Source organism: Lucilia cuprina, chromosome 2, assembly GCF_022045245.1.
Source record: "Lucilia cuprina isolate Lc7/37 chromosome 2, ASM2204524v1, whole genome shotgun sequence".
NCBI classification, from domain to species: domain Eukaryota; kingdom Metazoa; phylum Arthropoda; class Insecta; order Diptera; family Calliphoridae; genus Lucilia; species Lucilia cuprina.
The window spans coordinates 49,253,518-49,280,676 of NC_060950.1; the positions used below are offsets into that span (position 1 = coordinate 49,253,518).

The following is a 27,159-nucleotide window of genomic DNA, read 5'->3' on the forward strand; positions in this document are numbered from 1 at the left end:
GACAACTTCTTTTTTTGGTCGTCAGCATAAGCACTACGTGCTATTGGCGTTATTGCTTATACGAGGTAAAATATAAATAATAAAGGCAGAATAAACTACAAAATAATAGTATTGAAAATTTAGATTTTTAATTAAAAATTTTTATAATTTATTTATTTAACTTGTTCTCTAATTTTTATAATCGTTATTTTAAATATGGAAGAAATTTATATAAAATATATGTATATTTTTAAATTTATATACAAAATCTATTGTTCAAAATAATAGGATTATTCGATTTAAGTTCAACTATTTTTAAAATAAAAGCGAAAGCACTTTTATCTAAAATATTAATTAATGTGTGGCAGTACAACATCTGTCATTTTTGTAAAGATTTTATTTAAAATTTGGGTATATGAGCCTGAGGAACTTAATGTTATCCGATAACGGTTTTGGGGGTCTTGATGACACATATCGTGGCCGATTATCAACAAATATGCAGTAATATATATAGCCTAAAAAGATGTTCTACGCAAGCTCTTTTAATGTTTTGGTTTAGAGTCAGTAAGCCGACAACAATGTAATGGCCTACTTCCTATAGAACGAGCTTCCACCAATTTAGAATCAATAATGTTTTTATACGACAACACCGCCATTTTATAAAATGTGTTTATTGGGAATATGAGAGCATATCTTGGGCTAATATGTGTACCTACAACATTTGGGGTACGATACCATTTTATAATTTATTACACCATACCCTTTTTGTCAAGACCCATCATGAATCATTCCTATTATACATCTTCCTTGAAAGTTGGAGCTTAATATTTTTCGAGTAATGGACTTTCAATATATTTTCTGAATTCATTTAAATTAAAAAATATAATTTGTTATCGTATTCATGCATTAAAATAAGCATTAATGGGAAGCTCTTATAATTTTTGAATGAAATGTTTATTTTTTATGAGAGATTTAAAAATATTTGACTTCCTAAAGGATTAAAAAAGTCTTTTAATGAAATTACCATGAGAATTTTCATATTTTGTTCGCGATATTTTTTTTTTTTAATTTTCAAGATTTTTTAACAGATTTCATTTCGTCAATTCTGACATTTTCTTTCAGGATTTTAAATGAAATAATTGTGAGTTGAGCTTAAAATCATCTAAATATAATAGTTCTATATCATATTATTAATATTTACTACGAATAAAGGAAATTAATCTAACTTAGGATTTTTTTGACAGTCGTAATCGGATATGGATTTCGAAAAAAGTGAATTACAAAAAAAACTAATAAACGTATTTACAAAATTCCCTTTGTTTTGTATTTTAAACACGTAACAAATAAATATTGTGATTTCTGTAAATCTTTCTTTTTTTAAATTAAGCTGCACAATTATTTAATAACTTAGTTTAATATTATCCTATTTTAAATTTCTCAGTAAATTTAAAACTGGAAGCTGAGGCTTTTATAATGATATATGTATAAGATGTTTAGAGAAATATGTGTGCAATTCACCCTACAAACATTTTCTATTGCGGAAGTTACCCGTGTGAAACTTCCAAACGTGCTAAAAGCTCGCCAGTGATGTTGCGGAAGTATAAGAATTCTTGTCACCAGTCGGGAAGAACTGATGCCGAGCTGGGGAACGTCTAAGAGTAACGTGGAAGATACTTCTGGAAGACCCGGAGAAGAAACTTCTAGATGACTCTTGGAAGTAAGGTATTGCCAAAGACTCTTCTAGATGTAACTAGGAAGTCACTTCTTGAAGTAACTACTTAGTATCATCTAGAAGTGTTCCTATCTTATCTTCTAGAAGATGAATTTTCTCTTCTTCTAGAAGAAGAGTATTCTCGTCTTTTAGAAGATGAGTTTTCTCTTCTTCTAGAAGATGAGTATTCTCGTCTTCCAGAAGATGAGTTTTCTCATCTTCTAGAAGATGAGTATTCTCGTCTTCCAGAAGATGAGTTTTCTCTTCTTCTATTTATATACTTATCAAAATAAAATCTATAAAAATAAATCTAAATAAAATGAAATTTCATAGTTTTTATTGAAATAATTAAAATACTTAGTAGAAAAAATAATTGATTTAAAAATAAAGTAATATATGTGCATTAGACCGACTCCCAAAAAAATGGTGCTTGAGTTACCCCCTCATCATATTCGCTCTTATGTAATATGATGTTACCCAAAATATTTTCGGTTAAGTGTTGTCCATTCGTGAGCTGGACAGTTTTAAAGAAAATATCGTATGTGAACACGATTCTTCATGTTAAATTAAATATTTTAACCCAGCTTCAAAAAATCTTTGTTATGTTTTATAATGGTTCCCAAAATATTTCTGGTCTCTCGATGGCCGTTCGTGAGCTGAACCGGTTGCAAAAAAGTCCCTTTTTAGTTATTTTGTTTTAAATTATACAGTATTTCTTAAACAATATATATAGTATGTGGTATCAGTTCAAAGGTTTTTTGAAGCCAAGTCTAGTGGTGCGCAAAATTAGCAAAATTGTGCATACATTTTATTTTTCTTAGTGAAAAACCTAACAATTTTAAATATTTTGGAATATAACAATTATAAGCAAACGGTATTTATGATTAATACATCATTGGACGCGACATTAAAATACCTTTTAAACGATACCCCGTATTGGATATTTTGTTCCAAAACAAACAAAAATTAAAAAAAAAAATAATTCCAAAATACCTTTTTTAATTTGGCCCAGCTCACGAACGGTCATCCGTATATTTAAAATATTTTGGGAATCATCTAAAACAAAGCAAGGAACATTTTGAGAGGGGTAACAAAAACACGTTTTTGGTTTCCATACAGAGTGAGTCGGTCTAATGTACATATGTATCAAAAATTTAGAATAATTACCTTATAATAAGATAATTTTCAGGAAATCTGTATTAATATTCCAACTGCGGACTGGTATACTTCCAAAAATTGTAAAACGTCGGACTCTAAAATATTTTTGTAATTCTTCATAAATTTTATGATCAATCCTTCAAATTGTAAAATTTATATTTTGGAAAGCATTAATCCTTCAACAAAATAAATAAAAATAATGTTATAATTAATATTGCATATACATACTTTTGTATTTATTGAAATTACCTCTTATACTTTAGGAAGCAATAAAATAGGATTCTCTTATGTCCAATTTAAAATTTAAACTGTCAGATCCATTTTTTACATTTTCTGCAAATAATCGACATTTTTAATGGAACCGCGTGATGAAATAAGACATATATAACTTACCAGATCCCTTTTTTATATTTTAATTCGGTTAGAAGTATTTTAATAGGGGGTACATTATTAGTTACTACTTTCTAAAAAAAAATAAAATAATTAAAATTTAATTAATTTATTGTTTTTAAACAATAAAAACATTACCTTTCATGAACATTTTTTAAATAACTTGGAATTAAACCATCTATAAAGATTGGAAATTACGAGGCATGGATTTAAAATTATTTACAGTCACTAACACTAATACTGCAATACTATTTTGCTCTCTTCTAATTAAGGAATTACACGTTCAAAAACTATCTACTTAGGTTTAATATCTTGGGAACGGCATGCTCAATATTAAGAATATTAGTATCATATGATAGGTCATAGAAAGACCTGGTGTTAATAACTAAAAAAGTACCTATAATTAGAATAATTAAATCCAAAGCTATATAAAAATTAATAAAATTGTATTTATTTAAAAAAGGTGGGTTTAAAACATATACCGGCGGATAGAGAGGCAGATAAAAAAATCACCACTACACACACACTATTGGCATTTTTTCATTGAAATTGCACTGAAAAAAATATTTGGTTATTTTTAATTTTGAAGATTAAATTGCATTACTGTAAAATGCGAGTATTTATAAACAATGTGTAATCAATGTACTTAAGAATGATAATTTCTTCACATAGAAACAACATTTCTAATTAAAATGTACAAAAAAAGTATGAAACAAGATTAACTTATTTACATTCATTGTTATGCATTCTAGAAAATTATTTAGAGTGTACGTTGTTTTTGTAAATTATGCTCTTGCTTTTGCAAGTTGTTTTTGTTTTTTTCATGTTGTGTTTGCAATTTCTTTAACAAAGCGACATCAACCTGCTTTGTTGAATGCTGTCAAGCAACTAAATAAAATATTTGTATTTTTGATGCTCTTGTTTAGAGGTTCGTATGCGATCGTGTTGCGTACATGTAATTTGCCGAAAATCTTCGTTGTCAGAACAATACTAGCGCCGACGTCTGGTTTAAAAATATCTGATTTCAATATTAAATATCTTATATGGGCAATTTCGTGTCGAGTGACCCAAGTCAAAAAATAATTTATGTATAAAACAGTAGTATTAATTTCAATATAATGATTCCAGATAGCGTTTGAATACTTTAAGTAAAAATTTTAATGTATTTTGTTTTTGTTACGATAATGAAATACAAATAAAATTTTAGCTCAAAGTCAAATCATACGTAATCTAGAAACAGGACCTAAACGCGCTAATAGTTTAAAAAATATTGAAATATAAGATTTAACTCAAATAAATCTAAATAGGTTAAAAATGCAATGTTCATCAAATGAAAGACGAAACGTACAACTTGAAAAGTCTTTAAATGCTTATAACTCCTAAACCAATTAAGATATTAGACTTCGTTTAAAAATATTGGAAATGGAAGCCGTTTAGAGTTGTTAACTTATTCCTAAAATAGTATTTTAATGTAAAATATGACAACTTACTTTTTAATTTAATTTATATAATCCTTGAAGATAATTACTTTTTGGTATATTTAATAAACTTCGCCAATTAACAAAAACTTATTAAATGTTTATTAACAGTTGACTTTTAACACAACACTATCATATTGTTTTTTATTACTTAAGATTCACATTATATTAATTACACTATTTTTCTATGAACTTTAAATTCAATAACTCATTTAAGTTTAACAATGAATAATTAAAACATAACATGACTGGACAAAACACAAAACATCACTGAACTTAGCAAAATTTCTGCATTATTTATTTTTATTTTTTTCGCGTTCACGCTAAAAAATGGAGTATTTATATTTTTTTGTTTTTGTACTCTTCTTACTTTCAGCCGGAAGTAACTTAAAACTATACTTTCAGACGGCGAAAACTAGAAATCAATGTATTTTGTTTTTGTAAAATGTGTGCTCTCGTCTGACAATCGTCCAGAAGTGACTAAAATCCACACTTCCAGATGAATAAAATACAACATTAATGAGAACACTCTTCAAACTGTCTTCCAGAAGTGACATAAACATACAAATCAAGAAGATACAAATTAGGAAACAAATTATTTTGTTATTGCAAAATGTGTGTTCTCATCCAAATCTCATACAGAAGTCACTAAAACGTATACTTACAGATGAAAAAAGTTCAACAGTCACGTTTTTTGTTTAAGCAAAATGGATTCACTCTTCTAACTATCATCCGGAAGTAACTTAAAAGTGTATTTCTAGAAGACGACAATTCGAAATCAATGTATTTTGTTTCTGTAAAATGTCGTCTGACAATCGTCCAGAAGTGTTTCTGACGTGGCGTCTGGGGTGATGCGCAATAGTTTTGTCTTCTAAATGTTTGAAGGGTCATTAGCTTATTAACATGTATTATATCCACCATCAAAAAAGATGGTGGGTGTATTGTATTTGTCATTCCGTTTGCAACACATCGAAATATTGGGTCTTTACTAGATTCTAAAACGAAACGCGTTAATCTTTTAAAATAAGTAAATATTTTATAAATCAAATTAAATATAAGTGACAGTATTTAATAGGTAAAGTAATTTCACGTAATTTAAGGTATATATTGTTGATGTCGGAGATCTAAAGACAGAATAGGACCTTTACAATCTTGCCAAGAATAGGCGTAAATTTTTTAAAAATGTGACATTCATACCGCGTAAATTTAATCCCATTATAATTAACACCTCAAATGCGCATTAAAAATTTTGTAAAGGTAAATTTTTTATGATAATTTTAAAATTTTTGCAAAATTTAATTTTCTTTTTCTATGTATTTATACCCTACACCTTCGTGAGGAGGGTATATTGGGTTTGTGCTGATGTTTGTAACGCACAATAATATTAGTCCTATACCCACCTTAAAGTATACCAATCGGCTCAGAATCAGAATCAGAGTCAGTCCGTCCGTCCATGTAAACCTTGTAATCAAACTACAGACCGCAATTTTGGAGATAATTGTATGAAATTTGGTACATGATCTTTTATTGCCACCGATACGATCCCTATTGAAAATGGTTAAAATCGGTCCATTATTTCACATAGCCCCCACCTATCCACAGTTTTATTAAACAATAAATGGATTTAGTATATCTGGAGCAAGGTACAATTCAACTTAAATGCTTTATTATGAAAACTAAATCACATTTTATTTGTATACAGGTGTAGGGTATTATATGGTCGGCTTCGCCCGACTATAACTTCTTACTTCTTTTAATTTAATTTGCGGAAATATTAGTTTTTTTATGCCAAAATCCGATGCGCATTAAAATATTTTACGATATAAATACAGATTTCATAACCTCAAAAATAAATTTACATATACAGCAAATTAAACACATTCACTATGAATTCATACATAATAATGACATAAAATTATGTTTTCAAATGCGGCGAAAAAAATGTTGCAAAAATAAAAATACTAATATTGTACTTTGATTCGATATGAAAATATATGAGAAAGCCATATTTTCCAAACCGACTGAGATATTAACCTAGTGCATTTTGCAATGCATTGAAAAACATCTCTAATTTTAGGACAATTTTTTTCGATTTTTTTATTTGCAAAATTTTAAGTTTGTAAAATATAAAATATATATTTTTTAATTATAAGAGTATTTTTTGAAATTTTTCGATAACTATTTTAAAATGCGCTGATAGTCCTTATAAATGTTTACTAATTGGTACTTATTTTATTTTAAAAAACCCTAACCAAGATTTAAAACGATTTCTAAAATTTTTTATTTTAAACCGCTATAACTTTGGCGTTAACGTTTTCATATTTATTATGTGTAATTATTATCCAATCCATTAAGAAATATGGTTCTTGTCAGAGGAAAAATTTGTCCGAAATAAAATTTTTCGAATTCTTAAAAATTTTTGATTTTTCTCATATAAGGTTCCCTTCAAAAAATTACTATAATGAAGATAACTGGCTCATAAAAGCGCGGATGGCAATGAAATTCGAAGTGACAAGCTTTTATTGATATGTTTGATTTTCTTTAAATTTTATTATTTTTAGAGCATTTAAATAAATTTATGGATTTTTTTTACTTTGAACTTATTTAAACCGTGCTCTGTCCTTAGATCTCTGACATCAACAAGATATACTAACCTTGAATTAAGTTGCTTGAATTTAATTTGATTAATGCACGCACATGCACTATTAAAAAAACGCAAAATGTTTGTTACATTTGTTTACAATGAAAAAGCAAATATATTTGTTTTGACATATCTCTCGTAAAATTGATAATTTTAAAAATATTTTGTACTATCATTTTTGGTATTGTCAGTAATAAAAATTGTGATTATAAAAAAAAATTATTTCCCTGTTTTAATGGTATTCTTTATATTGTTAGAAAAATATGTAATTTTAATTGTACAATTTTCATTAAAAAATATAATAATTAATAGAAACAATTCTAGAAAATTGGATTCTTTAAATATTAAAAAATCGGGTTTCGGAATATTCGAATTTTTTACTTTATGAATGTCTTACCGGTTTTAAAGCAAGGTAAAATGCAGTAAATCTATAAAATAAATACGCGTATTCGTTATTTTTTACATTTACAGGAATGTAGAAAGATTATTTATTATTTATTGTCAGCTGGAAAAATAAGGAATTATATTTAATTTTATACCATTACAATTTATATTATGTGAGGGAATGTTAGTAAAACCAAATATAATAGTACTTAACTAAGCTTAAAGGACTCCAATAGACTAAAAAGATGGTGATTAGTTGCTTTTATCCACACATCCCCGCTTAAATACTCGTAAGCGCCTCGATTATACAGCAATCCCTATAAAATTAGTCAGAAGTGTGTTTTAAGGATCTACAAATACTTCTGTAAAGGTTTTTTTTTAATCGGACCACATTTGACCTTCTAAGTAAGAACTATTCTATGCGTTTTAGATACCAATGATGAAAACCTTGAATCTAAATTTCTTTAATATTCTTTTAAAGAAGTTTCAAAAAGTCTATTATTTCAATTTCATCGATTCTCAAAATTTTTGATTTTGCTTTTTTATTGATATTTTGTCAGGACCTGTTTATGAATAGAGATGATGTTGCATGTATTTATATAGAAACGGCCTTATTTATTTTTGTTGTAAAAACTATAATAAATATATATTAAATATAAGGTTGTTGTTGTTGTAGTAGTAGCGAAACGTGTAAAGTCGGTATGACTGGGTCGACAATCGCTGTTCGTTGGGTACTGGAAAAAAATTTATACACGGAGTTTTTGTATTTAATTTTGAAAATTTTAATTAGAAATGAATTTCTTAATATAAATATATTACCGCCTGTCGGATAAAATTTTGTTACCTTCATACAAGCTTGGAGCACTCTAGTATCCACTCTAATTCCGATATACTAATAAAAAAGACGAATTTTAAAAATTTTAAATTATTTTTAACGTAATTCAAATTTAAGTATAAACAAACTTTTTCATAAAAAAAAACAAAGTAAAAATTTTTTATTGCGTTTTGTTGAATGAGTTGAATGAATTTTTTGTATTTAATTTTTGAAAATTTTAATTATAAATGAAGTTCGTAATATATATTTTCCAATACCCAATTTTTAGAATACCGATAAAATACGCCGGTACAAGAAAATGTATTAAATATATATGTATATCATATAAAAGAAGAGTTTAATACCCTTAATTTAAGATAGTAACCATCAAATTATAGCGGGTAGTTTTTGAAAAAAATAGTTTTTACCACAAAATAAAAAATTAGGACATGTTGGATTAAGACATGTCCTAATTTTTTATTTTATGATAAAAACTATTTTTTTTTTCAAAAGGATACTGAGTCGATCGGTATACTTAAGGATCAATATTTTTGTGTGTTACAAACATCACAAACGCATAATACTCTCCCACTATAGTGGTGTAGGGTATAAAAGTATATTTCCAGTTTTATTGCATTATTTTGCATAAACAAAATGTTGAAACAAAAAGACGTATCAATGGAATTATTTTTTCTCCTTTTGTTTGGTAAAGAAAATAAGCAACATTGTTGCACGATTTCATCTACCTTGCATACAAGAAGCGCTCGGGAATGGTTTGGACAGTCTTAATATGTACAAATACAACTTTACGGCTGTGGAGACAGTTAAATATTTTTTAATGAGTTTTGTCAACTTAAGAGTACAAATACAACCTTGCGGCTGAGTGGAGGTTATATATTAATGTTACGTTTCGAAAACTTATATCGTAGAAGAAATCCGCACCAAATTAAATTTTAATCTATAAAAAAATTAGGAAAATGATTCCCATGTGGGCCGCCACTAAGAAAATTAGGATACTTTGTATTTTTCATACGACTTGACAGAAAATAAAAATTGGCAACTGGATTGAAATAAAATTTATTATAATTTACCAAAATCTACATATATATACAAAACTAAAGTACAAACATTTACTTATTATAAAAAAGCTTAATAAAATTAAACTGTTAACAAAATTTACTGTTAAATAAGGAAATACTATCTGTTGTAGACATTTTAAGAGCACACTTACGTAAAATGAAGTGAATTCATAACATTTTCAGTAATTTTTGATCATTCGCCTTTGCAATGCTAATTCCTTCAACTTAAAATTCAAAATGGCTCATCAAACGTATTTTTTGCGATTAAAAGAGAACAAGTTACAGTGCTATACTCGGTAGTGGCGGATCTTAAATACCCTCCCAGGGTTCTTCTTATTAAAACCCATTTAACCCATAATTTTTAGATAACTCGACAAAAAGTTTTGTTTCCTTAACATTTATTTATGTGTGGAACTAATTTTTATTAGGTCCAGAAAAATTCGGTCAAATTTTACTCTAATAATAAATTCAATATATGTAACAAATTTCAGAGTTAACCTTATGGATGAAAATAATAGTACTAGGTAAATTTTCTAAAAGATGTTGAGTTTTCCCTAATTAATTTGTCACTTAAAAAACATTAGGTAGGCATGTTATATATCATCGCATATGTCACTTGTTTGGGAAGAAGGATTTGTAAACTCATTTATATTTACATTAGGTGTAATTGGAGTATTAATTTCAAAAAGTACCTTTTGAAATTAATTTCATGTTTCTAGGTAAAATATTATAGAAATTTCAAAAAGAAGACTTTTGTAGAACGAAAAAGTACTAAAAAGTCCATTTTTATGTGTTCTCGCCTAATCCAGACTCTACAAACTTTATTTCATGTTTCTAGCTTCAATATTATCGAAAATTTAAGCATACATGCCATAGGTTTTCTTAAATGGGAACCACTCACTTAATCCAGGCTATACATAATTAATTTCATGTTTCTAGGTTCAATATTATAGAAAATTCAAAAAGTACCATTTGTGGAACGAAAAGTACCAAAAAGCCCCTTTCATGTGTTCTCGACAAATTCGGGCTCTATATACTTAATTTTATGTGGGTATGTTCAATATTATAGAAAATTCAAAAAGTACCTTTTATAGAATGAATAAGTACCAAGAAGTCTCTTTTTAAAGGTTTTTACCTAGTCAAGGCCCTACATGCTAAATTTCATGTTTCTAGGTTCAATATTAGAAGTTACCGAATTATTTCCCTCTTTTTTTCCTATACCACTGTGTTGTGGAGGGTATAAAAATTATGGATGATTTTAATAAATGTCAATCAGTAACAAGTATTTCTTAAAAAATTAATATTTATCACACTATATGTTCAGCTCTACCACAATTTCCCAAGATTTTATAAAAATAGAACAACATATTTGCAAATTTAATGAGACGTGTAAATCTTTGTATTTATTTATTTATATTATACCTCGTAGAAGTAATGCCAATAGCAGGTAGTACTTATGTTGACGATCAAAAAAGAAGTGTATTTAATTTACAAAACGTAAATTGGTACCGTTAACGTTTTACTCGTATATTCGTCTAAGACCCATAAAAGTATATATATTTTGGGTCCTTATTAAATTCTATGACGATCTAGCCATGTCCGTCTGTCTGTTAAAAACACGATGGAGTCTAAATGGAAATAGATAGCGATCTGATGAATTTTGCATGATTACTTTTAGTTGGTGCAGTTTATGTGGTATTGAAAATGGGCAAAATCGGTCCACGATTTCGCCTAGCCCCCATATAAGGCCCCCTTCAGAAAATGACTTTATCGCTATTACGGGCTAAAAGAAGCATCTATACCAGTGAAATTCGGCACAAACATGTTTTATGGGAACCTAAATCTCTGTGTAAAATTTTATAAGGGTAGGCCAATAATTGACCATATCCCCCATATAAGGGCACCTTATACCCCCCAAAAGGGCTCATATCTGACCTTAAGAAGCATTTAGCAATAAAATTTAAATTTTTCGATCATGCTTATATAAAACAATAAACAAATCACAGTATCAAACGGAAATTTTTTTGTTATTGTGATTTCGTGTTTATAAACACAAAGCAAATAATGGACATCAGGTTACGTTATGTTGTTATTGGCTATAAAAATGAAATTAAGTATGTAGGGCCTGGATTAGGCGTTTTTCAAAAGGTACTTTTTGAATTTTCTATAATATTGAACCTAGGAACATGAAATTTAGCATGTAGGGCTTTGACTAGGTAAAAACCTTTAAAAAGAGACTTCTTGGTACTTTTTCATTCTATAAAAGGTACTTTTTGAATTTTCTATAATATTGAACATACCCACATAAAATTAAGTATATAGAGCCCGAATTTGTCGAGAACACATGAAAGGGGCTTTTTGGTACTTTTCGTTCCACAAATGGTACTTTTTGAATTTTCTATAATATTGAACCTAGAAACATGAAATTTAGCATGTGAGCCCTTGACTAGGTATGAACCTATAAAAGGGGACTTTTTGGTACTTTTTCGTTCTACTTTTTGAATTTTCTATAATATTGAACCTAGAAACATGAAATTAATTATGTAGAGCCTGGATTAAGTGAGTACCCATAAAAGGGGACTTTTTGGCACTTTTACGTTCTTCAAAAGGTACTTTTTGAAATTTATGTAATATTAAACCTAGAAACATGAAATTGGTATTTTATTGATTTTTTTTGTAATAAAATTCGTACTGACTGTTTTTAACACATCATGAAGGGAATATAAGATTCGGCATAGTCGAATATGGAACTCTTATTACTTGTTTTTATATTATTTTTTCTTTTGTTAATATTTTTTTCTTTTTTCATAAAACAAGTTATCAAAGGTATCACACCAGACTAGACTGGTAATATAATGGTTCCCATTTAAGAAAACCTATGGCATGTATGCTTTAATTTTCGATAATATTGAAGCTAGAAACATGAAATAAAGTTTGTAGAGTCTGGATTAGGCGAGAACACATAAAAATGGACTTTTTAGTACTTTTTCGTTCTACAAAAGTCTTCTTTTTGAAATTTCTATAATATTTTACCTAGAAACATGAAATTAATTTCAAAAGGTACTTTTTGAAATTAATACTCCAATTACACCTAATGTAAATATTAATGAGTTTACAAATCCTTCTTCTCAAACAAGTGACATATGCGATGAATTGCGTAAATGTTTTGTAGAACTATCAACTTCATTGGAAAAGCAACAAAATTCTTATAAAATGGAGCTCCAAAAACAACTTCAAAATGGCATTCAAGTGTTTCAGAAGAAGGTTGATTATATACTGAATGCTGTACGTGCTGAATACTCAGATAAAATCAATCAGCTAAAAGAAGAAGTTATGAGCTGTGTTGACGTTGTTCATACGATACATAAATCCTTAAATGATAAAATATTAGAACTTGAGAAACAAAATTATGTTCTTCAAAAAATATTAAACAGAGGCAATATAGTAATTCAGGGTTTGCCCAAGGGAATAAAAGTTCTTCGATATCCCATTGCACGAATTGCTGCAATTTGTAATGTTGAACTTTGGCATTGTTGCTATATAATGGATGGTAATGCAGTTTTGGTCAAATTTAATTCTGTCTGGAGCATATACCGGCGGATAGAGAGGCAGATAAAAAAATCACTACTACACACACACTATTAGCATTTTTTCATTGAAATTGCACTGAAAAAAATATTTGGTTATTTTTAATTTTGAAGATTAAATTGCATTATTGTAAAATGCGAATATTTATAAACAATGTGTAATCAATGTACTTAAGAATGATAATTTCTTTACATAGAAACAACATTTCTAATTAAAATGTACAACAAAAGTATGAAACAAGATTAACTTATTTACTTTCATTGTTATGCATTCTAGAAAATTATTTAGAGTGTACGTTGTTTTTGTAAATTATGCTCTTGCTTTTGCAAGTTGTTTTTGCTTTTTTCAAGTTGTGTTTGCAATTTCTTTAACAAAGCGACATCAACCTACTTTGTTGAATGCTGTCAAGCAACTAAATAAAATATTTGTATTTTTGATGCTCTTGTTTAGAGGTTCGTATGCGATCGTTTTGTGTACATGTAATTTGCCAAAAATCTTCGTTGTCAGAACAATACTAGCGCCGACGTCTGGTCTAGAGACTGTATTATGTCAATTTTTTTCAAATCCAATCCAATATTGCTTAGAGATGTTATTGGTGGTCGGGTGACAAGCCCCGTCAAATTATATGACCATTTAATCGAATCTTCATCAAAAATAATATACCTTTCCCGGAAAATGTGGGAGGACAAGAATGACTTTATATTTCTTCTCAGGCATTTGCAATCCCCGGATATGAATTTTATAGGAGTGATAGAATTGGTCAGATTAGAGGTGGTGTAAGTCTTTTTATTTCTAAAAAGTTTAGGATGAAGGTAGTTTTTAAATCAACAGATTTTGGTGTTTTTGAGTCTATTTTTGTTGAGATTAAATTATTGGGTTACATAATTTTGATTGGTGTCGTTTATCTTCCTGATAGTAGGAATGATAATTTGAGGGTTATGGAGGAACACAACTTCAAAAACAAGAGCATAATTTATAAAAACAACATTCACCCTAAATAATTTTCTAGAATGCATAACAATGAAAGTAAATAAGATTATTCTTATAGGATACTTTTTTGTACATTTTAATTTGAAATGTTCATTCTATGTGAAGAATTTATCATTCTTATGTCCATTGATTATATTTTGTGTATAAATATTCCCAATTTGTAGTAGTGTAATTTAATCTTCAAAATTTAAAATAGCCAAATATTTTTTTCAGTGCAATTTCATTAAAAAATACTAATAGTGTGTGTCTAGTTGTATATGATTTATGGGGTCGAAAAATTATATTATAAAAATTACAAACGGAATGACAAACTTATATATACCCTTCTCACTCCCCCCGGGGGCATGTTACCTTGGTTAAACCTTCACCTTGGTGTTATTGCAATCCCGGGTAACAGAGGTGATACCAACACCTCTAGTCGGCCGGGACTATAAATTGGTTTAACAGTCTACTACCTGGCTTAGTCCTTGCATAGATTGAAAAGAGGTCGAACCAGAGCACCACATAATCTGGTACTACGGCGACCAGTTGCCCGCAGGACTATGTCCTGGCTGGTCCTGTCCTGGTTGGAAATGATTTGGTATTAATTGTATATGGTACGGGATGAATGTGAGGTACGGCGGTCCTCACCCCATCCGTCTACCTATAATAAAAATGTCGTATGATTTTCTCTTATGAATGTGTCGGAAAAATGGGTTGTGTGCTGGGTTGTCTGATGATGGATGAAAGGTATCATATACAAATGATACCATTGAATTTTAATTTCTTGTCCAGATGTGTTCAGAGTATATTCTGTTCATATCACAATTACCACAGTGTGCCCCTGTGAGTAAAACCAAAGTCTCGGCTTTTTTGATGGATTCTTACTTCGGACTACCGGTCGGTTCGACATTCAAACCCTTCTCAAACCCTTCTTCAAATAAAACGCGGAAGATGTAATATTGTGGCCTTGAGATGTTTTCCATGTAATTAATGTGATCGCAGAATTTTATCAATATAAAAAAGTATCGTTTTATGTATGGAAATGTCTTGCACAATATAAAGCTGTACTATACTATGAAAATAATTTGCAAAATTACAGACTAATCCATATAATTTTTAAAGAAATTTGTGTCCGTGATTTACATAAATCATCCATATTTTCTTTTGTTTTGATAGCAAGAAAAACTTTTTAGGAGTCATTTTTGATATTAAACTAATAATTTTAATTGTAAAATAAAATATTTTAATAATTTTTTGAACTTTTTCTAACAAGTAAAATTTTTAGTTTTGTCGGCCACATATATATTTCATGCTCCATCGTATTTTAATGGTATTAAAAAATTGAGTATTGGAAAAACTAATAGAAACGTCTCATTGCATTGAAAAGGAGTCATACGCTAAGATTTCATACGCGAAATTTTTGTTTCAATTTTGAAAATTTTAATTATAAATAAAGTTCTTAATATAAACACTCCTTTTTATGATAAAGTTTGCTTTTTAACGTTTGATTTAACATATGGTAAACCACGACTGAAAGAATAAAACCCTTATAACTTCTGCATTTGATGATAATTCAACAAAATTTGGTATATTTTTACACCTCGCCGCCATATAAACGGACCGGAAAATATCACTTTTTAGCTCATAATTATGTTAATTGTAATACTATTCCAGGTTCCGAATGGGATGATTCCTTTTGCAAGTATAGTATTCCTTAAATAGAACAGAATGACAAAATTGTTTTCCAAGTACTCCTAATATTACAAAATCTATACCACTCTGAAGGCGTGCGAATGTAACGTACAGTCGTATGGAATTTCCCATGTGGTTCCTCTCAGCTTATTCAGGGGTTCAAATTTCTTAAATAAAATAAACAAATAATAAATAAAATTACTTTACATTGTTGATTGCTATGCGGGTGAGGTTAATTATCCTTCCCGCCGTGGATCCGCACCTGTTCTAAACTTTCATTTTAATTGGTGTTGTCATAAAATTCAATAATAATCGTTAAAAGTTTCTTAAGCGTTAAAAATGGATTGGTCACATAAAATCTAAAGTTATCGGTTTTATGTCGCGATTTAGAATTTAATGTCTTATCGAATAAAAAACTATACCATTGAATTTCACAAGACCGATGTTTTTGTAATTGTAATTAGAAAAATTAAAAAAATAACATTTAAGAAAAAAATTAAAATTTCTAAAAATGAAGTTATTAAAAAATGTTTAATATTAAAAAATAAATCACAAAACATAAAAATATGCACTAAAAGATTGAAGAATGTTCTAAAAACTCGAAAATATACCTTTAATACGCTAAATGTGTCTAAAATATGAAAAATATGCGCTAACAAACCAGTGTCAAAATTGTTAAATTTGTTCATACAAAAATATTTTAATTTTCATAATGGTATTTATATGAAAAATTATGTCTAAATTAATTTGCGACATGCTATATATTAAATTTATAATAGTTGAATGACGAGATCCTAAACTTTCATTTGATACCAATTTTGGTGTCATACAATGCATTTAATTATTAAATATTGTAAGTCCTTTAAAAATTAAACCGTTTATAAGGACATGTGATTATAAAAACCTGAATTTTTTTCAGAATTTTAACACATTGCATTAATAACCTTTATAATTTTATAGGCAATGCTTGGACCACTTCCTGATGATTTTTTACGACTGAACTCTTTATCCGACAGAGTACAAAATATTGATGCTCAAACAGCGATGGCATTATATAGACAAACTCTTCCACAACTTGCGGTAAGAAAACTGTAACAATGAAAATAATCCTTGCTTTATATGTATAGAAATAAACCTTTGTACTGTGTCTCACATAAATATTCGAATTTAGGAGTACATTGCAAAGAAACACAATTTTATAATATTTTTTGTATAAAAAAATAAAAAAAAAACTTACGTTTTAAAACTTGAAAAATTTATATTTCCATAAATCAGTTTAGCTTTTATAAAAAAAAAAAAACATAAAATTACCTTACAAAAATATTTGAATTTTTCCTGTACTTTATATTTGACCATATTATAAGAAACACAAAAATTACAACAGAATGGTTTTAAAGCTAAAAGTTGTTTTATTCAAATAGATGAATTTATGACACATTTAGTCCTCAATTTTGATGGATTTGTAACATATTTTGAATTAATATCATTCAAATGGAGATATTACTATCACTTTATGCTTTTTTCCAGAGAACATAAATTTGATATTGGGATTTAGTAGACTTATTAAGGGATCTAAAAATAATTGTTTACTTTACAATAGATGTTGTATGCGTAGTATTTCGGCAGCACGAAAAGAGGTGTTGTAAAATAAACGTCTACAAAAACCACAGGTAATACAGCTGAAAATTTGTGTCTGGCCTACTTTCCGTTAGTACTAACCCTGATGCAAATTTTATCAAAATATATTTTTTGAGTTGGGTCACTTGACATGAAATTCCTCATAATTATAAAAATTTATTTACGTTTAGGGGTTAATTTGAATTTCTTCGTTGCCATCATTAATTTGGGTTTTAAATATATATTTATCCTAAGTGTTTGTTGTTGATCGACAGATTCTTTTAGGTTACTGTTTTGTTTCTTGTATTTTGTTTGTGTATTTTACAACAGTTTCTTTATTTTTGTTCTTTAATTTATATTATTTTGTTTTGTTTACTAATAATTTTATTTATTTAAAGGGCCACAATTGTTTTTATTAGAGTCACATAGTAATAGTTAATTTTTTACATTTTTTTTCATTTTATGTTTTTATGCTTTCACTTGCAATGATGAAACTAGAGTGATATTACAAGATTTGGCTATGCAAATATGAAGTTATTTTTATTACAAAAGGGAATAGCAAATAAATAAATAACAAATAAATGAGAATGACTTAAAGAGGTCCGTTATTATTAAAGGGTGTTTCATTATGTTGTGTTAATACTAGACATTTCGGCCCCATGACGAGGCGAAGTTTATCAAAAATTTGAACAGGACTATTTCGATGATTATGTCTCCTTTGATTATGTGATCACTTTGACAGATATGGCATTCATAACTGTAAGTATAAATGTTAGAATGTCAGATCGTTGACTTTAACGTTGTCCCTCTGAGTCTTCCATTTGTATCTGCGATGGAGTTCAACTAGGAATTCGGACTTCCATCTTTGGCAAAATGAGTGGTAGATAACCTTTAAGCGTTTCCAACGGTTGATGAGAGTCAGATTTTTAATGCGTACATCGAGTTCAGCTTGGGTAAATAATGCACTACCAATAAGGAAGTGATTTAAGGTCTTTTGGGTCGTCGCTACACCGAAAAAATCCATGCTTAATATATACGAAAAATGTCGTACATTGTACGAATCGTTCGTTGTTTCGCACCACGAAATTCTTTCGTAATATATACGAAATTGTACGAAATATTTTAGTATAATGCAAAATATTCTTGAGAAAATTAATTTACATTAATTGAAAAAGGGAATTTTGAATAAATATGGTAAAATTTACGAAATATTAATTTATTCAAACATTTTTGTTCATTTTAAAATAAATTTTCTAATTTTAGTTCAAAATTATTCTTCATACGAATTTTAATTTTTTTTATGAAAATAATTCGAGAATAATATTATACTTTTTCTTAAATTTTATAAAAATGTTGTAGTTTTATTTAATCATAATATAATTAATATCATTATGTTTAATTTCGCTAAAATTTAAGAAAAAAATATTACGAAAGGTTTTCGTACTTTCGTAAAAATAGAAAAGGGTTGTATTAAATAATATTTCGTATTATACACGATATTTTTGTAAATATTACGAAAATAGAAGTTACGAAGTTAGAAGTTACGCCAGCTTCCCAAAGGCCCCCCACATGGGCGGCTCCTGAGGGAATGAACTTCCAGTCGATATTTTGATAGCTTAGGTCATGGGTCACTTGATTTTAAAGAAACTTTAGACGGACTTTTCTAAGGAGTTCTGCTGTTCCGACGAATTTTTTTCTTTGTCTGAGTAAATGAGTGCGGGACATCTACGTGTTCCTATGAAGCGGGAAAATGCGACTAGGAACGATTGGGTCGAGAGGTCACTTGTTGCTTCAAGATGTACGGCTTTTGTGGCGAAGCATACAAATATGCAAATGTACCCTTTTGTGATGAGACACACTCGGCCTGTGTAATTTTTGATGTCAAAAGGTCCTGCGTAGTCTACTCCTGCTAATGCAAAAGCTCTGGATAGAGTTATGCGTTCTGGTGGTAATGAAGCCATAATTTGATTTTGTGTCTGTGTTTTATACAAAACTCAAGTTTTACAGTTGTGAATTACGTTATTGACGAAGGGTTACAATCCGAATATCCAATATTCTGTTCGTAGGACTCGAATCATTCGTTGAGCCGACCATAGGCTCTGATAATGCCATAGCGATGCATGGAGGGGTTTAAGGTCAAAAGACTACTATTTGGAGAAATTTTCTGTCCGAGTCTTAAATACTTGTGCTCAATGAAATGTCAATGGGATCGGCCATTGATTTTTGAGTATTTTAAACTAGGTTTGTGGTTTTCTGCCTAATCTTTTGAGTCGATATGTTGCCAATTATGATTTCCAACCTTGTCTAGGATTTCTGAGAAACAATTTTCTACAAAATGTTCCACGAGCAAGATTTGTTGAGTCGGTCCAATAATGTGTTTTGACATTTTGCATTTGAAAATTGCATATAGTAAATACACATGCAAGGTTTGCCAATAATACGGATCCACACAGTTCTAAGCGGGGCAACGATGTTTGCTTAATTGGAGTTACACGGGTCTTTGAAGCCAGAAGAAACTTGATTACTGAGTTTTCCGCTTGTATTCGAACATAAAGGGTCGCTTATAGGCCTTTTCAAAAGCATCACATTTCCACATTGCAATTCGGGGTAAATAGGATCCAACGGGGAATTTTAAATGTATTTATTGTGGGACAGTTTTTTATGAATTTTTGCCTCTTTAGACAATTCAAAGGTTTTATTTTGTCATCCCAATCGACTTTGTTGTTATAACAGCTTAAACTATACAATTTTTAATCCGGGGGTTCTGTATTTATGTCCAAGCCAAGAAATTGGGCTACTTCGATAGGGTTAGTCCATAAATAAAGTGAAGTAGGGTGGGCTGGACAGTTGAATATGTGGTGGGTATCATAGGGCCCTGTCCACAAACTTGGCATATATTGGGGACGGCGCGGTCTATGCGGGACCAGTAGGCGTTTAGCCTGTTGCTCCATCCCGATCTCAGTTGTGCCAGAGCAAGTCTTGTTTTCCGCGGCAGGTTCTTCTCTATTTCGGCTCCAAGAACTACATTCATGCGGAAACCGCGGTATTGATGGCGTTTTTATGAATGTCGTTCAAAGCAAAGGACGAAGGTCCTTCCTGACATGCCTCGGGGGAGCATCCAACTGTATGATGTTAATGTTTGGATGACTCCTTCGGTGACATCCCAGGAGGAACTATTTAGTCAGTCCTGTTTGACTGGGAGTACCTTCGTTTCCTCGTGTAGATGGTGCTCTATTTTTTTGCATGCAGTCCGAAGGGCAGCATTTTGGTAGCTTTGAATATTTCTTCACTGGGTATCACTCAGCGAAGGAGACCACACTGGAGCAGCATAATTGACCACTGACCGGCCAATTGTTTTATGGTGATAGTTTTAGGTTACGTCCAGTGAAGAAGTTGTGTATTTCTCCAAGATAACCATTCACTCGATCGCATAGCTCATCAACTTTTTGGCCCGTCGCATGTAATGGTACAGTCGTCCTCATAAGATATAACTTCCACACCTTATGGAGGTGTGGCGAGTTTAGAGAGGTAGAAGTTAAACAAAGGGGGGCGCCGCCCTGTGGTACACCCTGTTTACCTACGGGTTTTGGAACATTTGCCTCTAAACTCCACAAACAACTGACGGCCATTTAGATAATTAGAATCCATCTCTTCAAGTTATTTGGCATGGTAGACTGTCCTGGTAGAGTGTAGGATGTCCTGGTAGAGTGTATTATGGCTGATAAAATTGCCACGGTAGACCGTTGATAAGTCTACCCAGTGGATGAAAAAGGTCACCGTGGGGTAGGGCATCATGCCAGGTACTCACGTAAAACTCTCGACATTCATTTGAAGGATTGACCCTATGTCTCGTTCTTCTCTGGTTTCAGAATCGGGATGACTTTACCCTTTTTCCAGGCATTGGATATTATCAGGCTGCTCATTGACAGGTTAAAAACCATTGTCAAGAACTCGACTCCCCGTTTGCCAAGATGTTTCAGCATCAGCATGGATATGCCGTCGGAGCCAATCGCCTTAGATGGTTTGGCTGCGTTGATGGCCTCTGCAACTTCTGAAGTGGTGAAGGGTTGTAGAATGTCCGAGACTGGAAGGTTGTGAAGTTTGCGAACAACACTTCGTTTTGCCTTATATCTGTCTGGGTGCTCAAAAAAATTCTCAAAATGCAAGCGAGCACCGTTCAGGGTCCGAAATTGTGGTATCTGCAAACTTAATCGCGACCCTGTCATCCTTCTTCGTCGGGACCACAACTTACTAACACCTGAGCTTAATTTGCATTTCTTCAAATGATCTAAGGATTTATTCCGCTTGCCCTCATTTACCAACCTGCTAATATCGTGATTCAAGTGGACAATACGTGAGTCGTCGGCAGGGTACGGATAGCAATCGTATTCAATTCGCTCGCGAGCGAGTTTTATTCGAGCGATTTAAATATTTAATTTTTCCACGAATAGATATTTTTGACTCGCGAGTTTAAAAATAAAACTCGCGATAAGAGTTGAAAATTAAAAGAGCGTTAAATAGAACTCGCTCGCGATTCGAGTCGAAACGAGTTAATCGCGAGATTTATAATTTTGTAGACACAACAAATTAAAATTTCTAACACAAAAAATAAAAAATGCAATAAAACTATGTACATATATGAATATATACACCATACCATAAAATGTAAAATCGTGCTATTATTTAACGAATTTTTTGATAAAATGAGAACTTATTGTTATTTTTTTAGGTCAATAAAGTATTTTGCTTTTTAGGGTTTTTTGGTTATTTTTTCAATATTGCTTCATTATTTTACAAAATTTAATATTTATATTACTCCTATATATTAGAATAACATTTTTAGATATATTAGTAGTGGAACGACATTTCTTGGACATTTCTTAACTGATTTATTATCCTATATACCTACAAGAATTTATCAATATTTGACTTAATATGAAATCTATAGTTTCCTTGATTAATTTTCGAAAATAAAACTAATCTTGAATTGTATACATGATATATTAGATAATCAATGGATTTGGACCTAGAAAAAATGTTTAGTCTATATATTATAACAAAAATAATACAGGTTTTTCGTCATTTTGTATTGATAAACAAAAACTACATTACAGAAACCCCATTATACTGGGGAGTACTGTGTAAATTTTATTTAGAATTGTAGAAAATTAATTCTTATTCAATAAATCTAACATTAAGTACAATCCTAGCTACTCTGACTATGGGGACATCACCATATACCACTATAGGACTATTACATGATAAAATCCTCATTTTCAACCTCATATTTTAAATGCTTTATTTTATGAATAAGATACAGTAGGCGTATTAGGATCTGTGCAAATGCGTACGAATATACATATGTACATACATATGTCCATTAAGAAAATGCATTTCTGTATGACTGTATATATGTATACATATGTACAGTGAATCAACTAAGTTTTTTGCCTACCTTTTTTTAAGAGAATTTTGTCTTTTCTTTGTCTTTCATAAATAAAATTCGAAAAAAGGTAAAAAGTAAATATATGTTTTCCAATTAAAAATAGTGATTGTGTAAAATGGGAAAAATTAGAAAAAATATTAAAATAAAAATTTTTGTGCATTTGTTGTTGCATTTTACTATTTTTCATCAGAATTTGCATGTTAAAGTATTTTGCATATTGAGAATTCCGGTTAATTTCATTGGGCTTTTCAAATTATTATACCCTACACCACTATAGTGGGGAGGGTATTATGCGTTTGTGCTGAAGTTTGTAACACCCAAAAATATCGGTCCTAGACCCACCTTAAAGTATACCAATCGCCTCAGAATCACTTTCTGAGTCGATTTAGCTATGTCCGTCTGTCTGTGTGTCCATGTAAACCTTGTGCGCACGCTACAGGTCGCAATTTTCAAGATAATTTGATGAAATTTGGCACATACTCTTTTTTGGTTCAAGGACGATCGCTATTGAAAATGGTTGAAATCGGTCCATTATTTTTCATAGCCCCCATACAACCGTACCCCCCGAATCGGGCCTTTAGGCTCATAAGTACGTTAAATGTTTTATAATGTCAACGAATCGGGCCTTTAGGCTCATAAGTACGGTAAATGTTTTATAATGTCAACGAAAATCAGCAAAAATTAGTTTTATAGAACAATAATTGACAATACTAATTTTTATTGTGATCGGGCCCCATTTGACCCTAGCCGCCATACAGACTCCCCTTCAGAAAATGACTTGAAGGTTAAAATTAACTTATAATTACTTATAAAACGATTAAAATCTACATAAATGACTTTGTAGTAGACGTAAATTCATCTACCAAAATTTATAAGGATAGGTCCATATTTACCCCTTCTCCCCTATGAGCCCTCTTGTAGAAAATCTCTTTTTTTGTCAATAATAAGTAAAAATATTCCACAATAAAACAAATTAAATGCTTTATGTAAAAAAAAATCAAAATTTTAACATACTGACTGGTGTAGGGTATCATATGGTCGGCAATGTCCGACTATAAATTCATACTTGTTTTTTTATTATTTTTGGAATTTATTGTTTTATTATTAAAAGAAGAGTGTTAAGTATTTTTCAATTGCGATTTTCAAAAATCATATCCTCATTGGGTGAAAATGTGATGTTATTTGCCTTAAAATGTTTAAAGGATAATAACGAGGCAATTTCGATATAAAAAATTATATATAAAATCAATAAAATATAATTATGAAATGTTTAATCAACAACATTAAAAAATATAAAATAGAGTAATAGATGAAATGATCCAAAGAATTATTAGAAAAAACGCACTAAGTGCTCTTTCAAAATCTTTAACTGCCAAAGGGAGGCGACTTGTATCCAAGGAAAAACTATTGGACTCCTGATTTATCTTTTCAAAATCTATATACGAACTACGAGGAACACTATGTTTAAATTTAGACCTCTTAACAGACCTTAGGTTGCTTGGAACCAATGTAAAGTGAACTGTCGTCTAGTACAGGAAAAATACCTAATTTAGATATTTTAAAATAGAGGTGGTAATCATACCGTAACGTCAACAAAAGCAATATGTTTCACCTAATACATACACTTATATATATTTAGAACCCAAATGAAGAATCATGTATCCAATTCAAAATTACTTATTATTTTCGAAATTTAATGAAAGAAACGATAGATGTCATGTTAAGTCAAATATTGATAAATTCTGATAGGTATATAGAATAATAAATCGGTTAAGAAATGTCTAAATTTAGTCGTTCCACTACTAAAATATATAAAAAAATGTTATTCTAATTTATAGGAGTAATAATATTAAATTTAATAAAATAATGCAGCAATATTAAAAAATGAACAAAAAACCTAAAAAGCAAAATACTTTATTGACCCAAAAAATTAACAACATTTTTTCAAAAATCTCGTTAAATAATATAACGATTTTACTTTTTTATGTATATGTTAATAACAATATCAATTGACATACTAAGTTAACAAATAATATAATCTTACCATTGCAAAATTTGTTTCGTCGTCTATTTTATCTTCAATTTCTTTCAATTTGCCCTCTGATAGAACAGGAAATAAATTAGAATATTTTGTTGAAGAATGACCTGGTGTAACATAACATATTAGCGTGGTTTTTACCTCTGATACTAATCCAACGATGACCTTATTTTGATTTACAATAGTACGAAAAAGTATACGTACAATCAAATACAATTTATAATATTTTAATTACAATTAAATACCTTTTAAATCATTAATTTGTCCCTTTAAAACTCCCATTTCATTTTTCTGGCTTTCAACAATTTCTAAATGGAAGGATAATTATTTAAATATGAAAAAAATATTGAAAACAAATATGTACCTATACCTTTTAAAACATTCAACTTTTTATTAAGGTCTGAAATGTCAATTATATTAATTTGAGTAATAACAGCTTCTAAAAAAGAATAAGTGAAATACAATTAATGAATATGTAGATAATTTTTTCTAATACTATCCAATTTTACTTACCTTTTAAAATATGTATTTTTTCAGCTAATTCTTCAATAGAATTTTCTTTATAGCCAGTAAATAGATCTGGTTTTAATAATGAGACTTTAGGAAATCTGTTAAATAGTTGTTGTTCAATTTGGTGTGGTTTTCTTACCGCTTTCTTGATATCCTTCATACAGTTTTCAAAAGGATATGCATTTATATAAGAGAGATTGCCGTACTCTTCTACTGTTTGGCTTAAATGCAAAAGATTGTGTACATTATAAGTTAGGCTTGTTAGTCCAAAAATATTCCCAAATTTCTGAACAAAGGTATTTAACATTATATGAGCACTAGCATTCTTAGATTGGAATAAAAGGGGGCAACTCATAATCCTGTAAGCACATGACAGCAATAAAAAGTGGTTAAAGAACACGTCACTCGTACTTTCCTTTAAAACAAGAAGTCCTGTGTATAAAACAAACTGGCGGAACTCAACTGCTTTCCACCTAGCAATTTCGTCAAAAGATCTGGGTTTTCTCATAAATTCCTTTGGAATAAAAGGACACAGGGAGGTTAACAGGGAAGACATTGCAATTTTAGATTTTAGCATAAAACACTCAGTAGTTTTAGAATTCAACAACATTAGTAACATTTTTTTCATCACTCCTAAATCGATAAGGTGCATAACATCTAAGGGGAATTGAGTTATCATCTTTATACCTATCGACTCTAAAGACATTTCCCTATTTAAAAAAGATTTATGATGAAAATTTTGATCAATTCTTTAACGAAAATCTTCATCAGATCGTAATTTTCCAACAGATGTTGAAAAAGTGGTAACTTTCATGACGCTTTTACCTATTTGATCACACTTATTACATCCATTCAAAGCATTATGATCTTTTACCCCACATACAAATGATCGGGCAGGCGCATCACACAGAAATGCTCGAATATTTATTTTAATATTGTGTGTTTCAAATTTAAATCCAGACTCAATCAAATTCTTCATTTCTGTAACAAAATCGTGAAGGAATAAGTTTATGTCATGTGGTTTCTGTATTCCAACATAACTCCCTATAAGAAAAACGTTTATCATTGGCATATTAACAATACGTGCGAGAATTGGCCAGAGCCCGACCGATGAACTTTTGAACAGGGGTAGGCCATCAATGCCTATATCCAAAACAATTTCTTTTATATGAAGTTTTTTAATTACGTCCACGATTTTAAGAAGGTTTCTTTCAACACCAAGGTTACATAAGAGCCTGGGGCAACAGTTCTTTTAACACACATCTCTTTTTCACCAACGAGGGATTCTACACTCAATGGTATTTCTGAATGTATACTATTTAAAATATGTAAAATGGCTGATGTACTTGCCACAGATGGGCGATATTTTATATACCATTCCCTTATATTTTCTCTTAATGTCCCGTTTTTATCATCAGCTATTACATCTACTTCTGAATTCTCAAAATTAGAAACAATTTCGATATTTGGAATTTCTTCGGGACTATTTTCTGTTGCCTTCAAGAGATTAAATACATTTTTATTTACCTCTTTTCTTTTTAATTTATTAAATTGTCTTTTTCCAACCACAAAACAAACACAAAACGCCGTTAACTTTTCTACAAATCAAAACATAAACACAAAACAAAACAACACAAACTGTACATGGACAAAAGCAGAAGT

At 29.9% G+C, this 27,159-nt stretch overlaps 1 protein-coding gene and 1 long non-coding RNA gene across 3 annotated transcripts in view; one reads left to right on the plus strand and one right to left on the minus strand.

Annotated features, from left to right (window-relative positions):
- The first annotated feature begins 1,105 nt into the window (after positions 1-1,105).
- Positions 1,106-27,159, plus strand: part of LOC111685909 (toll-interacting protein-like) — a 59,164-nt gene continuing 33,110 nt past the window's right edge. The window contains exons 1-2 of one of the 2 annotated variants that reach the window (XM_046950456.1): positions 1,106-1,120; positions 16,847-16,966. In XM_046950456.1, the coding sequence (XP_046806412.1) occupies positions 16,850-16,966 (117 nt within the window). In that variant the 5' untranslated portion in view covers positions 1,106-1,120; positions 16,847-16,849. Of the gene's footprint in view, positions 1,121-1,659; positions 1,702-16,846; positions 16,967-27,159 lie in introns of those variants that run through there. The other variant, XM_046950453.1, reaches the window with a different exon arrangement.
- On the minus strand, positions 21,721-25,283 carry LOC124419795. The gene is made up of 3 exons (XR_006940818.1): positions 25,233-25,283; positions 24,994-25,152; positions 21,721-21,829 (listed from the first exon to the last, which is right to left on the minus strand). It is a non-coding gene; the product is annotated as an uncharacterized LOC124419795 (long non-coding RNA).